Below are 17,355 nucleotides of genomic sequence, written 5' to 3'. Positions count from 1 at the left end.
AAACATAACAGAAACAGGTGCTCTTGCAGTAGCTGACCTTGGCAGCAGCTTGAGCAAGGTGTCTCCTCCAGACCCATAGACAAGCTTTTATTCACTGCATTTGTGATCAATTTAACAGAAATGTCTAGAGATTAAAACCTGCAAGAAACACAGCTGCCTCTTTTCACTTTCAACTTGCACAAAGTTTGTCACATTTTCAAGCTGTATGATAATTTCATAACTACATGAAATTTGCATGAAGGGATTGAAAATTCCATCTTTATACACACCTTTCAACCAGAAAGATTCATCAATATAGCCTGAAGATAAATTAAACTTTGGCATGGAATATAATTTATGAAAATTGCAAAGTACTTGAATTGATTATACCAAAAAAGACATTAAATCTTGATGACTAGCAAACTTATTCAGAGCAATAAAATGTTATGTTTAAATAGAATTAAGACATCAATATAAATTAAAAATATACATTTTAATAGTAAATCATATCGCTTATGTAGGTTAATTAAGTGAATGCCTTTTCATCATCATTCATAAAAATGCTCTTAATCACTTATGTCTTAGCTTCTGCTGAATATGTAAAACATGATAGATGAAGAAAGAAATATGATTACTGTTGGAAAGACAGATTACATATTCTGTTACTTCTTTTCTTTTAGTTGGTGTGTTCTTAGTGACAACTTTACTCAGAGTTAAAAGTTGCACAGACCCGGATTTCAAGAAAGCAATTAAGATACATCCATTGATAGTTGATGACATTTCATTACTAGCAGTAAAGCTATATAGTGTGAGCTGATAAAATAAATACATAAGGAAAAAAACTTAAACCTGGGTATACTGGCAAATTTTGGAACTTATTGGTACTACTGTTCTAAGCATCTGAATTTCAAGTTTCAGATAAGACCAGTGTCTTGGCTTTGATAATAATACAATATACCTAACATTTACAGCTCTGTTTTGTACTTTAAACCTATATATGCCCTGCTCAACCTAATTTCAAAGAATCCCTCCTAAATTATAGCAATAATGTGAACCTTTCTTTTCCTATATGGACTAATGTGGTGAAATTCTCTCTATTTCTGTCTCTCTCTGTCTCCCACAACACACACACACACACACACACACAACACACACACACACACACACACACACACACACACAGTGAGCACTTGAAAAAGATGTTTTATTGCATAAGTCATCTTTCAATTCCCACCATCCAACAAGGAACCTGATTTGTTTTTGGTACTCACTTAATATTTATGGAAAGAATGAATGAAAGGCTCAGTGAAAGATGTTTGAGCCCCCCAGGCCCTATTGCCAGCAATGGCAGTCAGCTCAGATGAGCAACTTATTTAAAGGCTGATTCTGAGTCTCAAGGAGGGAATGATCAGTGGGGAGATGTATGCTTGGGGACCAGGCTATTTTTCTGTGCAAGTATCAGGCAGCCACCTAAGGGATGTGATTTCTGGGAGTATTAAAGAAGTTCTTAGCTTAAAAACCTCTAGTTCCCTCCCCTGCCATATTGTTGATTCCCCAAATCCCTTGAAGATGCTATAACATATATCATTACATGGTTATCAAAAATCATCAGGAGTTAGGTGTCACTAAGAAAGGTGAATTGTAGCCCACTGACAGAGTCAACATCTAAAAAGGTTTAAATAGCTTGCACTCCTTTTTCTGAGAGTATATTTTGATTACAAGGATGAAAAATAATAGGAGTCCCTAGACATCTAAAGGTACAATATGAACAAGGAGAAAAGATACAAAAAGAGTCTGAGACCCCTGCAAACTTTGCTAAGCAATGGCAATCTTTCATTCTTGAAGCTAATGAATCTAGAAAGGAAGAATTTGTAAAATTACATCTGTAATTTTAAATGCTTTATGAAATACTGTAATCATTTCTAGGACTAAAATAAAATAGTAATACTCCTTGGGCCCAATTCCACTGTGGTCATGTAGGGTTTTTAGCACAAAGGGCACCTTAAGATGTCCCCTACCTACAAACAGCTGGCTGTTGAGCTGTAACCGGAAATGGCCCTCTTCTGAGGTCTCCCTGGTCATCCTCGGGAGGTTGTCCACTTGGAGCGAGGTCTCCTTGAGGTTCCTCTCTGCCCGGACGTAATGCCATTGGTTGTCATTCAGAGAAGAAGGAGACTGGACTATGAGCTCTATGGGGCCATTCCCAACATCAATGGCAAAAGTGATCTCAGAAGGAGCTGAAACCAAAAATGGAAACAAGTAGAAAGATGAAGGGAGTTGTCAGTGCATTTAGGACACAAGCATATTCTGAGCGAATGGTAAAACGATTATAAATGCTAGGTAGGGAGGACTTCGGTTGAAATACCTGCAGTATTGAAATTTCCATTGATAATAATAACTACCAACTACTAAATCCCAAGCTCCATCTTTTTCCCTCATTGGTTCTCATTGTGAAAATTCAGGAAATAGAATAGGGACCAGGGCCACTGATGCCAATCGGATAAAATACACCAGTGCCAAGGTGCTAGATTTTGCAGATCTGTTCTGACTTCACTTGTGTGCTTATAGATAGCTATAGATCCTGGGTTAGCTAAGACGACACCCTCCTACAGAGAGAAGAGCACACTCTGGAAAGTCCACTGCTTTGCTTATTCATTATGTGTATTATAGTAATGCATTTCATATATTTATAACATTATTATATGTATTATATATTATTATTCTGTAATGTATTATTTTTTCAATACATATGATACAAGCATTCATGCTATCCCTGAATTTTTTTTCAAAATGAGGCTCAGAAATTTTAAGTGCCTTATCTGCATCACTGGAATTGGCAGTATCTAAGTCAAATACCACTCTCCCTCCCCCTCAACTCCCCACACAGGGATTTTTTTTCATGACTCTTTCTACCCTTCTAAAATAATCTTCTTATTGTATTGGACAAGAAGAAGCTGTTGGGTATAATGCACCTATGATGATGATGATGATGATGATGATGATGATGATAGGAAGATAATGGTGGTCATGATGGTGGCAGAGGTGGTGGTAATGATGGTGATGATAATGGTGAGGATAGTGGTTATGGTCATATTGGTAAGGATGGTGGTGGTGATGATGACAGTGGTGGTACTGATGTTTGAAAGGATAGTGTTGGTCATACTGGTGAGGATGGTGGTGAGGAGAGTGGTTATGGTCATATTGGTAAGGATGGTGGTGGTGATGACGACAGTGGTGGTAATGATGTTTGAAAGGATAGTGTTGGTCATACTGGTGAGGATGGTGGTGGTGGTAGTGGTTTTGGTGGTAGTGACGATGTTACTATCATCCCTGAAAAACAAAAAGAAGTAGCAGCAGCACAGTACATACAGTGAACTCTGCTGAGCACTTTTCTAAGCACTGACCATAGATGCTCTCATTTTAATCCTCAGAACAACTCTATGAAAAAAAGTATCATTTTTAACTTCCATTTTATGGGCAAGAAAATGAAAGTAGAAATAATTTGTTCAAAGATTCCTCAGTAATTAGAATCTTCATCATTTTTCTTTAATTTAGTATATCTTCTTATATTTTCCATTATTATGTAAGACATCTACATCTGAAGGATGTGGAGAAGAAAATAATAAATTGAATTTGAGGGGAAGACAGTCCCCTTTCAGGAACAGGAACCTTCATATTCCAGACCTTCCTTTCTTCTCAGAACCTTTTGATGGTCCCCCCTTTTTTACTCCCAAAATAGGATATGTGTATTTCTTTGACAAGATCATCAACTAACAGATCTGAATTTTCAGCAATACCAAAGGTCAAACATCACCCTGAATCATACCATCCTCAACCTTTAAATTTTAATAGAAAGCAGACCTTGATAAAGAATATTTCAATATGAGGATTTCAAATTTGAGAGAATTTGATTTTCCCTCCTGGTGAATGTGAACCATGACCCCAAAGAGAGGCAATAAGAAAAAAGGTTTAAAAATGAGATTTGAGGGCTTCCCTAGTGGTCTTGTGGTTAAGAAATTGCCTGCCAATGCAGGGGACAGGAGTTTGATTACTTCTCTGGGAAGATCCCACATGCCATGGAACAACTAAACCCGTGCAACACGACTATTCAGCCAGTGCTCTAGAGCCTGTGAGCCACAACTACTGAAGCCCATGCTCTACCACAAGAGAGGCTACCACGATAAGTACACTCCACACAATGAAGACCCAGCAAGCCAAAATATAGACAAATGAATAAATATTTTTTTAATGGGATTTGAGACACAGACTCTGGAGCCATCATAACCTAAGGCAAGTTTTCAAGCTTGTTAGCTCTTAGTCTTCTCCTTTGTAAAAGGAGAACATTATCACTTAGTCTTCTCCTTTGTAAAATGAGAATAAAATATTAACTAGTTGTCAGGTTGTTTATAAATTCATCCTGACAAAGTTGCTAGAACTGTGCCTGACATGTAGGATGAACTCAACAATAATAGTTATTATTACCAACATGATTTATCAACCTAGATCAATTGTCTTTGCCTCATAAGTCTATGCATTAAAGGAAACAGAATTGAAGGGAGCAAATCTGATTCAACAATGAAAAGATTAAATAAGAACAAAGTTGTCCCACTGAGCCATTTCCTGTTTCTTATCAGGCCACCAGTGCCACCTTGAAGCTCTGCTCATCCAGAGACCAAATAAACAATTACTGAGAGGGTGAAGATAAATGCATTTCTCTTTAAAAACACAGGTGAGGACTGGTGAGACTGATGGGGAGGGCTGCTAAAGATTTCGCTAAAAGCCTTTCTGCAAAGCTGATCTTGTGGATATTAAGTTCCACACAGACAGCACATCTTTGTGGAGGGCTGGCTGCACAGCTCTGTCTGCTCTCCACCCCCTGCCATCCTTAACTCCATGTTATGTTTCCAGACTGTGCTTATCTCTACTTCAACATTTATCCCTTTGTTGTATAATGATCTGTTTATGGTCTGTCTCTCAGTTAGTCTGAAAACTCTAGATGAATACCTCATTTATTGGAAAACCAGAACCTAGGACTGGGCCTTGTATACAGGAAGCTCTCATCAAACTAAAATTTCATTCATTAAAATGTTACATTGCACATACTACATCCAACTTTGCGATTTTCTTATTCTTTTAATTTTACATCAAGATATTAAGTCCTTAAAAAACATCTAATATTATTATTATTTAACTTTATTCAAGTCACTACTCAAGACTAACTATGCTTAACTCATTCTTAGAACTAGGGAAGGATCAGTGAAATGTAATAATAATAGCCAACATTTACTGAGTGCTTACCATGATCCAGGCACTCTGCTAAGCAGTTTTCATTAATCAACTCATTACAATCCTATGAGAAAGGAGGGAACTGATCCACAGATAGCTGATAAATTACTCCAACCCAGAGTCGGCAGAGTTGGTATTTAAATCCCGGTGATGTGTCTCTGGAGCTCACTTTTTAACCCACTTGTCCTGTGACAAATCGTTCATCCTCAAAACCTATGCAAGCCCTACCTGGGCAGTCAACTCTGGATATAAATCAGTATAATATAGGTTCTTCAAAAAAACTGAATGAAATTAAAAAGTGAATACATGGTGATACATCCAACATTGGCTAGTGACTTGGTGGACTGGACACTTGAGACCAACATGAACTAGCTCTTATTTTCTGGGGGGATAGACATAGCCCAGTGGCCCAAGATGGGAAAGCTGGTGGCCCTGTGGTAGCATTACCTTTATCATTAATTTACCTTCCTGCCTTTCCTTTTCCCAACAGTCTGACAAATATCCTCCCTCATTATTTATACCGTATGGTTCAAGACAAAGTTAAGGAGTTACTTGAGTCTTTGGGTGGGTTTTTACCAAATCAAGCTTGTGCTAAGCAGAGACAAATGAAACAAAATGAGCTCATGGTGTACATTAGAGAAGACTGGCAAAGAAGGGGCATGTCAAGTGGAGGAAAGTACCATAAGCATGAGCAATTGAATACCCAGTACTCCTAAGCAATTAGAAAAACTATCTAAAGCTTCTATACAAAGCCCTTGCTTCCTTGAACTGTGACACCAACTCTGTGTCCTTAAAGTCAGGCACGTGAGACATATCAGGAACCATAATGGAATAAAGAAGAGGCAAGATCTTACTGTAGTCTATCAACCTCTCTGACCTCTCATGTATTCACCTGTAAAATGACAGCCATAAATGAAATGAAATATTGCTAAAATTTTTTGGAGGCATGGACTGTCTGAGAATCTGATGACAAACATACCTCCAGAAAAAAGAAAAAAGCACATACAACTTTGCATTCAGTTGTAAAGACTTGCTGAATGTCCTATGCTTCAAAACAAGAAGGAAATTAATGCTATTTTTTCGATTTCTAACATTCTTGGTCTTTGAGGTAGTTTTGCAAAGCAGAATAAGGACTTGTTCAAATGAACAGAGAATTGAATCCTGGATTCTGAATCTTACTGGGTGACTCTGGGTGTGTTATTTACCAGCTCAAGATTTATGTCCTCATCTGCATTTTGGACTATGAGTCAAACATAATATTATACATAGGATAATTTGAAAGCATAATTAAATAATGAATATAAAGCATTTAGTACTATGGCAGAAAGTGAATAAGAACTAACGAGACTCTTGATGAAAGAGAAGAGTGAAAAAGTTGCCTTAAAGCTCAAATATTCAGAAAACTAAGATCATGGCACCAGTCCCATCACATCATGGCAAATAGATGAGGAAGCAGTGGAAACAGTGGCTGACTTTATTTTTGGGGGCTCTAAAATCACTGCAGATGGTGATTGCAGCCATGAAATTAAAAGATGCTTACTCCTTGGAAGGAAAGGTATGACCAACCTAGACAGCATATTAAAAAGCAGAGACATTACTTTGCCAAAAAGGTACTTCTAGTCAAGACTATGGTTTTTCCAGTGGTCATGTATGGATGTGAAAGCTGAACTATAAAGAAAGCTGAGCGCTGAAGAATTGATGCTTTGGAACCATGGTTTTGGAGAAGACTCTTGAGAGTCCCTTGGACTGCAAGGAGATCCAATCAGTCCATCCTAAAGGAGATCAGTCCTGGGAGTTCATTGGAAGGAATGATGTTGAAGCTGAAATTTCAATACTTCGGCCACCTGATGCGAAGAGCTGACTCATTTGAAAAGACCCTGATCCTGGGAAAGATTGAGAGCAGGAACAGAAGGGGATGACAGAGGATGAGATGGTTGGATGGTATCACCGACTCAATGGACATGGGTTTGGGTGGACTCTGGGAGTTGGTGATGGACAGGGAGGCCTGGCGTGCTGCAGTTCACAGGGTCTCAAAGAGTCAGACATGACTCAGTGACTGAACTGAACTGAACTGAACTATGTTTAATCAAAGTAAATACTTAGCCATTTAGTATAAAAGTACTTAGTATTAGTATTAACATTTACTGTTCTCTAAGGCTCTCAGATAGGCTTGATAAAGGACAGAAATGGTATGGACCTAACAGAAGCAGAAGATATTAAGAAGAGGTGGCAAGAATACACAGAAGACCTGTACAAAAAAGATCTTCATGACCAAGATAATTACCATGGTGTGATCACTCACCTAGAGCCAGACATCCTGGAATGTGAAGTCAAGTGGGCCTTAGAAAGCATCACAGTAGCTTTGTTTGTAGTGATGCTTTCTAAGGCCCACTTGACTTCACATTCCAGGATGTCTGGCTCTAGATGAGTGACCACACCATCGTGATTATCTTGGTCATGAAGATCTTTTTTGTACAGTTCTGTGTATTCTTGCCACCTCTTCTTCATATCTTCTGCTTCTTTTAGGTCCATACCATTTCTGTTCTTTATTGAGCCTGAGATGGAATTCCAGTTGAGCTATTTCAAATCCTGAAAGATGATGCTGTAAAAGTGCTGCACTCAATACGCCAGCAAATTTGAACACTCAGCAGTGGCCACAGGACTGGAAAAGGTCAGTTTTCATTCCAATCCCAAAGAAAGGCAATGCCAAAGAATGCTCAAACTACCACACAATTGCACTCATCTCACATACTAGTAAAGTAATGCTCAAAATTCTCCAAGCCAGGCTTCAGCAATGTGTGAACTGTGAACTTTCAGATGTTCAAGCTGGTTTTAGAAAAGGCAGAGGAACCAGAGACCAAATTGCCAACATCCACTGGATCATGGAAAAAGCGAGAAAGCTCCAGAAAAACATCTACTTCTGCTTCATTGACTATGCCAAAGACTTTGACTCCATCACTCACAATAAACTGTGGAAATTTCTGAAAGAGATGGGAATACCAGACCACCTGACCTGCCTCTTGAGAAACCTATATGCAGGTCAGGAAGCAACATTTAGAACTGGACATGGAACAACAGACTGGTTCCAAATAGGAAAAGGAGTAGGTCAAGGCTGTATACTGTCACCCTGCTTATTTAACTTATATGCAGAGTGCATCATGAGAAACGCTGGGCTGGATAAAGCACAAGCTGGAATCAAGATTTCCAGGAGAAATATCAATAATCTCAGATATGCAGATGACAACACTGTTATGGCAGAAAGTGAAGAGGAACTAAAAAGCCTCCTGATGAAAGTGAAAGAGGAGAGTGAAAAAGTTGGCTTAAAGCTCAACACTCAGAAAATGAAGATCATGGCATCTGGGCCCATCACTTCGTGGGAAATAGATGGGGAAACAGTGTCAGACTTTATTTTTTGGGGCTCCAATATCACTTCAGATGGTGATTGCAGCCATGAAATTAAAAGACGCTTACTCCTTGGAAGAAAAGTTATGACCAACCTAGATAGCATATTCAAAAGCAGAGACATTACTTTGCCAACAAAGGTCCGTCTAGTCAAGGCTATGGTTTTTCCAGTGGTCATGTATAGATGTGAGAGTTGTACTGTGAAGAAGGCTGAGTGCCAAAGAACTGATGCTTTTGAACTGTGGTGTTGGAGAAGACTCTTGAGAGTTGCAAGGAGATCCAACCAGTCCATTCTGAAGGAGATCGGCCCTGGGATTTCTTTGGAAAGAATGATGCTGAAGCTGAAACTCCAGTACTTTGGCCACCTCATGCGAAGAGTTGACTCACTGGAGAATACTCTGATGCTGGGATGGATTGGGGGGCAGGAGGAGAACAGGAGCACAGAGGATGAGATGGGTGGATGGCATCATCGACTTGATGAACATGAGTTTGAGTGAACTCTGGGATTTGGTGATGGACAAGGAGACCTGCCATGCTGAGATTCATGGGGTCGCAAAGAGTCAGACACGACTGAGCGACTGAATTGAACATTTGTTTACTGCTGAATCTAACCAGAAATAAAGTATCCCACCAATTCTGTACTTAGTCACATGCCCTGTTACCAGTGGATTCCCATTCTTGCATATGGGTGTCACCAATTCCATCTTGCACAAATAAGCAATGAAGAGATGAAGAACTTCTTCACAATTTATAGTTCAAGAAACAGAAATTAGAATCCACACTGTATTATCAACAATAGTCTCTTTTCATGATGCCAAACTGTTCTCAACAGCCATTTTCTTCTGCTCCCCTCATGTACCCCAAAATATCTATTTTTACCCACACAGCAATTGTGAGCTAATTGTCAAAATAGCTATTATTTTTGTCACATTTGAAACAAATCCATTAAGACTTGAGGACATAAAGTATCTTGTGTTTCATAGAGCATAGACTAATCTCAAGGTTACAAAATAAAAATGAAAGATCTTTAGTTGGAAGTGACCCAGAAGGTAATAGATTGAGAATTTTATGCAAACTTGTTATTCAATGTTCAACAATTTGGACACATCAATTTTGAAAACTTCTGTTCAGATAGTTACATAGTAACATTCCTTTGGGAGGAGAGAAATCTACTCTGAGAAATCTACTACGAAGGCTATTTTCTTTCTAAGAAGTTGACATGTAGAAGAATCTCTGGGATGAAAATTCCATCTATCTAAAAAATATAGTGGAGATTTCCCTGCTGGTCCAGTGTCTAAGACTCTCTGCTCCCAATGCACGGGGCTGAGTTAGATCCTTTGTCAGGGGACTAAGATCCCTCCTGCTGCAACTAAGAGTTTGAAGGTCTCAGCAAACGATCCCCCATGTTGCCATAAAGATCCCACATGTGGAAACTGAGACCTGGTACAGCCAAAGAAACAAATAAATGAGAAAGGCTTCTTATTTGAGGAAGGATTCTCAAAGCACAAGAAGATCATAGCCTAGCAGAAGGAGGACGTTTAAAAAAAAAAAAAAAAAAGGACATAAAATGAATGAAGCTGTTAGTAAGAAATGAAAGATCCACCACCCCTTCCCCTATGCTTGTTTGTTTTTCCTTTTAAATTTATTTATGTATTTATTTATCTTGGCTAAGTCAGGTTTCATTGCTGTGCACAGGCTTTCTTTAGTTGTAGCGAGCAGTTGGGGCTACTCTCTAGTTGCAGTAGGCAGGCTTCTCATTGTGGTAGCTTCTCTTGTTGCAGAGCACAGGATCTAGGGCACATGGGCTTCAGAAGTTGCAGCTCTCAATTCTAGAGCACAGGCTCAGTAGTTGTGGTACACAGAATTAGCTGGCCCACTGCATATGGAATCTTCTTGGACCAGATATTGAACCCATTTGCCCTGTATTGGCAGGCAGGTTCTTAACCACTGGACCACCTAGTAAGTCCTGTTTTTCCTTTCAAATAATAATCATAAAACAAGATATTTTGAAAAATATGAGGCTTTGTACTTTGAAAAAGTTTACATAAATCTTAGTTTGAAAAACACATGTTCTCTGATCTGGTGAAATGTGTACACCAAACAATGACATCACTGGATTTTAAATTTCAATCAGATTTAGTATCATTTGCATTAAAATAGTTTTATACAATATAATAGTAAAACAAAAAGCATAAGAAAGAATCATGTAAAAGACAAAATATAGTACCAGAAAGTACAAACAAATCGGACATTGAAATGTAATTAATACTAAATCATAGCTCATTACCTTGTGATAATATGCCATTTGCTGCTGCTTTAATGAATTGAAAGGCCTTAGGGCTTGATTTTTATTGAATTTACATTGAGATTATTATATCCATATTATTAAATGTTTGGCACTCAACTCCACATATTTAGAACTTGCCCAAGGTAGATATGAGGGATCTTATTTCTCACTAAAGCCACAAGAGCTTCCTCCCATTAACAGCCTAAATCACTGGAGTAAAAGAAGGTTAAAACTATCAATTAGAGAGATCTTTTTTTTGTACTGTGCTGTAACTGCAGAAGAAACACTTAACTGTGTCATGCTTTGCAGGAGACTTATACAGAGACTTCAGCTATCTTTTCCAGCCAGCACTTTTGTATCTTTCTCTGGAGTGCTCAAATTTCTAAGTTTCTGTTGCTAAGACATTACTTAAGCTTCCAAGGGTATTTCATATAGTCATATTACTACTGTAATACAGTCAATTGCATCAATCAAACCAAAAAAAATATCCATTTGGATCCAGGTAAATGATATGCCTAATGAAAAGCACACATCTCCCTAGTCATGACTTTAATAAGGGCAAGATGGAGCAGTCCAATTTGTGTATGAGAAAAAGGGGCAGAAGAATTCTTCACTGAAGGCAGAGAATCAGGAAACTAGCAAGAGCAACTAAAAGATGGGTTTTCTATTATTGCCATACACCAATAATTCTAAATAATGCCAGCAATAAAACGTTCCTCTGCCAAGAAAAAAATTTGTAACAAATGCTGATGTTGATATTACTTTTTAATAATGTATATGTAAGGTTCAAATAGTACATTGTCTACCACTTAATACATATTATATTCAAGAGGAAAGTTAATAGAGAGAACTCCTGACTTATTATTGGCTCCTGAACATGCAGACTAAAATATGTGTTTGTTTTTAAGAATAAGAACTCAAGTTTTGATTTTCTGTTTTTACAGTTGCTGTACTATCACTGTTTAACTTAGTTCTACTGTTGAAATAGGTGAACGTATAGTACCACAGGGACTGTGAACACAAATTGCACCTGAAGAGAGCTTGTGTTAATCTTTCAGTCATGTCTGACTCTTTGCAACCCCATAGACTGTAGTCCACCAGGCTCCTATGTTCATGGAATTCTCCAGGCAAGAATACTGGAATGGGTTGTCATTCCCTTCTCCAGGGGCTCTTCTCAACCCCGGGGTTGAACCTGGGTCTCCTGCATTGCAGGTGGATTCCTTACAGTCTAAGCCACCAGGGAAGTCCAAGAGAGCTTAAGTAATTCCAAGTCCTTAGGAAATATGTAAGGCTTTACCAAATGGAATAGTAACCCATGATAAATTTTCTAATACAAGTATTTTAGTGAATATTTTTTTTAATTTTGGAGATATTTGAAATTGCTAGCATTGGTGGTGAAAAAATAGAAAGCATTGCAGCTTCTGAAATTTATTGTAAAATGTAATTTTTATGAATGTCTATCAAATTTAGCCTTATGTTTAAAATCAATCTTTCCTAAAATGTATATATCTATTGCTTAATGTGCAACATATTTTAAGTTTAAAATTAATAAAAAGTACCCTTTGATCAGTATGAGAGATGAATGGATAAATCTCATTATGCTCCCTTTTGAACATGAACATGCAAAGAAAATCAATTTTGATGACATCACTCACAAAATCGCACAAACCAAGCCTAAGAAACAGAAATTTTAATGTTACTACTATTCATGTGACAGATCAATATGTAGGTATTTTCCCTTTTATATAAAAAAATTAATTAAGGTGATTAAAATTATTGTATTGTCTTTTTTCTACTGGAATTTTTTATTGGCGTGATTACATACAAAGTTTCATTAATAAAACATTTCTCCATCTGCAGTTCTATTACCTTTCATTTAACTTCATGATTATTTCTGAATATACTTTGTTTATAGGAAATGGAATGTTAAATAATTATCCACATCCTGACATAAGATTCACTAGATACACCCCTGTTCATGGTGAAGTGGTAGAGAAACAATGATTGTGTAGGCACAGACTCCTGATGATGGGAAATAGGAAGCACCTTGCAGAGCAAAAGTATAGCAACAAAGTTGACCCTAAGTATAAACAGAATGCAGAATACTAGTGTTCTCATCATTCCATAGAGATTGTAGTGGTGTGAAAACTTTAAAAAAATGTAATAAATGCCCATGGATCAGATAAAGAACACTGCAAATAAATATCTATGGGAATTTAGGGGATGCACTAGTTTGAAGAGAGGATGACTCTTTAAATACTGCTAGGTAATAATAAAAACTATAAGAAGAAACTAGAAATTACCATTGCTAATTTCACAGATACCCAGGGAGATTAACTTGATGGTTGAAATATATACTAGTTGCTTGTGGAAAAGATAAGATTAAAACTTCTGTTGATCAGTTACATTAGATTCATAAATGAGAAAACTTACAGCTTATTTCCAGTCGGATGAAGTCTTTAATGCCAAGGTTTTCTAGGAAAACTCCAGATAAAGCCGTGGTTTTAAAAAAGAAGGAAATATCAGCACTGAATTCCGCATGGAAGGTAGGAAAGTGGAGGTAAGAGGCTTCTGTATAAAATGATACCGCATTCCAAAAGTGTCCTGCAAATGAAAAAGAAATTCTTAAGCATGGAATGGGTTATAGGAAAGCACTGGGCATGTGGATAACTTCAGGACTAGGGGACACTGCAGGGGAAAAGGATAAGGGAATAAAACATCTTGAGTTTATGTAAGGAGAGAGAAAGCTTCTTTCAATTTAGTACTCACGGTCGCCATAGCAACGCAAGGGACCAATTCTCCAAGCAGCTTCTGAGTTTGTTCTGTCCGTATCAGTGATAACTATCTGAGTGACAGGCAAGTGGTCTTTGAAGGAAAGAAAGCCAGTATCATTTGTCCTGCAAAACATGAATTTAAGAAAAAAAGAGGAGAAAAATGTGGATAATCTAGGAATTCTTTACCAAGCCTCCTCTTTTCAAAAGTAATTTAGGTAGTTGCAACAGGGTGAGGGCAGAGCGGAGACTAACAGAAGGCCTTTCATCTATGTGTGAAAGTCTGGGATGCCAATTACAAAATCCGTGGCCAGTTTCCAAAACAAGTAGATTTTACATCTTCCTTAAGTCTTTGCAGAAAAGTAGATAGCTTACAGAGCTTGTTGCTGCTTTTTGTAGCTTGAGAGCACCCCACCTGCCCAACGCAGCACTGAAAGAACATGAAACATTGCCTCTCTTACTATGAAGAGATCAGCTATCTCAGTAACAAATTTGAAATAGGCATCACAAAGCCCCTTGAAATCACTCCAAGGACTTGTTTCAGCCACCTGCCAACAGGTTTTAATCAGCTTAGGATGTTTCTTATCACCTTTTAACTCTAGGTAGTTTGTTGCTTTTCATTTTTCTCTTCTGCGTTTTAAAGATTTTGTTAGTTAATGACTCTGGCTTTGTCTCTGTTAATTATGCAACTAGGAAACTGATTAGTCAGCCTTTGACAAGAAAATTAAAAATGAATGGGGTTAAGCTATACACGCCCTCCCCCCCTCCTTTTTTTTTTTTTTTTTTTTGAGTTGTGTCTTTGAATGAATGGCAAGGACATACCGTTTAACTGATAGTTTAAAAAAAAAAAAAAGTAGGTAAGAAACTGGCATTGAATGAATATGCGGCTATTTAGAGCCAGAAATATACTGCTGCTGCTGCTAAGTCGCTTCAGTCGTGTCTGACTCTGTGCAACCCAATAGAGGGCAGCCCACCAGGCTCCCCTGTTCCTGGGATTCTCCAGGCAAGAACACTGGAGTGGGTTGCCATTTCCTTCTCCACTGCATGAAAGTGAAAAGTGAAAGTGAAGTCGCTCAGTTGCGTTAGACTCTTAGCGACCCCATGGACTTCAGCCTACCAGGCTCCTCCGTCCATGGGATTTTCCAGGTAAGAGTACTGGAGTAGGGTGCTATTGCCTTCTCCAGAAATATACTAGGGGATCTATAATACCCTTGTGCAATGGGTACCATTATTTCCATCACAAATGAGGAAACTAAGGCCCAGAGATATGGGATAACTTGCCTATGGTCACATGGCAGAAGGGGCAGAGGTCTAGTTACTTAGTATATAGCTCAACCTTAAATTTAACAAGTATACATCATTAATGTTAATATGAAATGAATTGAATCTTATGAGGCAGTTTGAAAATTACACATGGATGGGCTGAACTCCCCACCCACCTAGACTCAGGTAAGCACAAGCTGGATCATCTTGTCTGTACCTAAGAACTGGGAGGCAGAACACCATGGCACAATGATCAAGGAAAAGTATATGATGCAATAGTTTTTTTATAAGAGCACGAAGGAGCAAATTAATAGTGGTCTTCTCTCTGTAGTTACAAATAATTCAACACAGCTGTCAAAACATTCAAAATCAATGTTGTATTTCATCACCATTCACATATTATTTACAGCTCTGAGTCTTGAGACAAAGAAAATAATGTGTCTAATTATGAATTGGGGAAGTATGGCAAGGACCACGTAGTGTGATGTAGTGCTTTAAGGATAAAGCTTTAAAAGCACGTGGATTTGTTCTGAAATCCCAGATCCCCAGTTTCTAACTATGCTACTTTGGGCAAATCATTTTATTTCTAAGATTCTACAGTATCTTCAGTTGAAAAATGGAAGTAATGTCCATATCACAAAAGAATAGCAAGAATTAAATGAGATGTTATAGTCACTTAGCATGGTACCTGATCTGTGGTAAATGCTCAAAAATAGCAGCGTTAACACTCATTTGAGTTCTCATCCTCGTCCTCAAATCACTTTGCAGCCTGAGGCAAGTCTATTCATCTTTTCATACACCTAGTTACAAGTCTGTCTTGGAGGTCTCCATACTACACAGAACATTGTAGAAAATTAAATGTTAAGATTAGGCATCCAATTCCTGAGATTTGTAGAAAAATGCACTAATTCACTTTGGTTATAAAAAAATCAAATATTTACCTGTATATATACCATTATGGACTTCCCTGGTGGCTCAGACAGCCACCTGCCTACAGTGCATGAGACCCGGGTTCGATCCCTGGGTGGGGAAGATCCTCTGGAGAAGGAAATGGCAACCCACTCCAGTACTTTTGCGTGAAAAATCCCATGGATGGAAGAGCATGGTAGGCTACAGTCCATGGAGTCACAAAGAGTCAGACACAACTGAGCGACTTCACTTTCTTCATATACTGTTATAGTCATATATATATATTATATTATATAATATATAATATAATGATATATAATAATGATATAATATTGATATATTAATAATTTATAAGTTAATTATATTAATATATTATTATATAATATATATAATACATTAACATATCTAATATATATAACATAATCTAATATATATAGTCTAATCACACAAAATGTAAAGAAATGAACTATCTGTTTTCCATAATTTGAGTACCATATTCAGAAGCTAATCAGAGGATATGGAATAAGGTTTTTGTGTTTATTTGAAAGCACATCTATGAACGTTAGACAGACAATATAAAATTTGAATCTTCATGTTCCAATATTTTTTCTAGGAGACATTGCAAAGCAAATTTCAAGTAACCAAAGTAGAATAAAGACCAAACCCATATAGTCTCCTGAAGAAACTTAAATTTAAACTCTATAGGATCTTATTTCTCCACGTTTTTTTTTTTGTTTGTTTGTTTGTTTGTTTGTTTCATTCTCAAGGTGGAAATGGTAGATTCTGGAGTCTGTCAATCAATGTCAACCTCGGCTTCCCTCATTCGCTATGGCATGTTTTCTACATCAATTTGATGTCCTTCTATCAAAGTGTTGGAATACACAAAATCACTCTAAGAATAAAAAGCTCTTTCAAATAACAGAAAGAAAGAACTTCATAAACTCAAATGACTACAGGGGCAAAAAAAAAACAATAAAAATGAGTGAAGTCACCTTTATGTTATAAGTGGAACCTGACACACAGCTTCAGTATCACATGGGAAAAAGAGGGAGAAAGAGGAAGACTGGGATAAAGATGGTGTTCTGTCTTCAGGAGGCAGTTATGACCATTTCTAACAGGTAATTATGCTCTTCACAAATGTAAGACCAGTGGGCCAGACTGGAATAACAATATAAAACTACTCAATTTTTAAACCTTAAAAATGGATTTAAAATTCTTAAAAAAAAAATAAGTGTGGTAGTAACCAACACTCCACTGGCCAATAAGACAGGTGAGGGGTGTCTTGCAAGCCCCTTAGGCATCAGAGGACTTTTCAAATTTATTCATGCACTTAGGGTCGCACTGAGAATAAAACTGGATTTAATTCAATGTGTGAATGACAAGACTGATTAAAACACTTCAAAGAATTAATGGGTAGAATATTTGGGGAGATGGCATAAAAATGATACAAATTATGGT

General features: G+C 37.5%; 1 protein-coding gene across 1 annotated transcript in view; it reads right to left on the bottom strand.

The window, feature by feature from the left end:
* The window catches only part of CNTNAP5 (contactin associated protein family member 5), a 1,040,042-nt gene that overhangs the window by 176,576 nt on the left and 846,111 nt on the right, over window positions 1–17,355 (bottom strand). The window contains exons 15-17 of the mRNA XM_024981085.2: window positions 13,724–13,851; window positions 13,388–13,558; window positions 1,998–2,216 (exon numbers count right to left, since the gene is read on the bottom strand). Coding sequence (XP_024836853.1) covers window positions 1,998–2,216; window positions 13,388–13,558; window positions 13,724–13,851 — 518 coding nt within the window. The remainder of the gene's footprint in view (window positions 1–1,997; window positions 2,217–13,387; window positions 13,559–13,723; window positions 13,852–17,355) is intronic.

This window comes from Bos taurus, chromosome 2 (assembly GCF_002263795.3).
Source record: "Bos taurus isolate L1 Dominette 01449 registration number 42190680 breed Hereford chromosome 2, ARS-UCD2.0, whole genome shotgun sequence".
NCBI classification, from domain to species: domain Eukaryota; kingdom Metazoa; phylum Chordata; class Mammalia; order Artiodactyla; family Bovidae; genus Bos; species Bos taurus.
The sequence above is the reverse complement of the archived record's forward strand: the minus strand, read 5'-3'. Positions and strand labels throughout refer to the sequence as shown.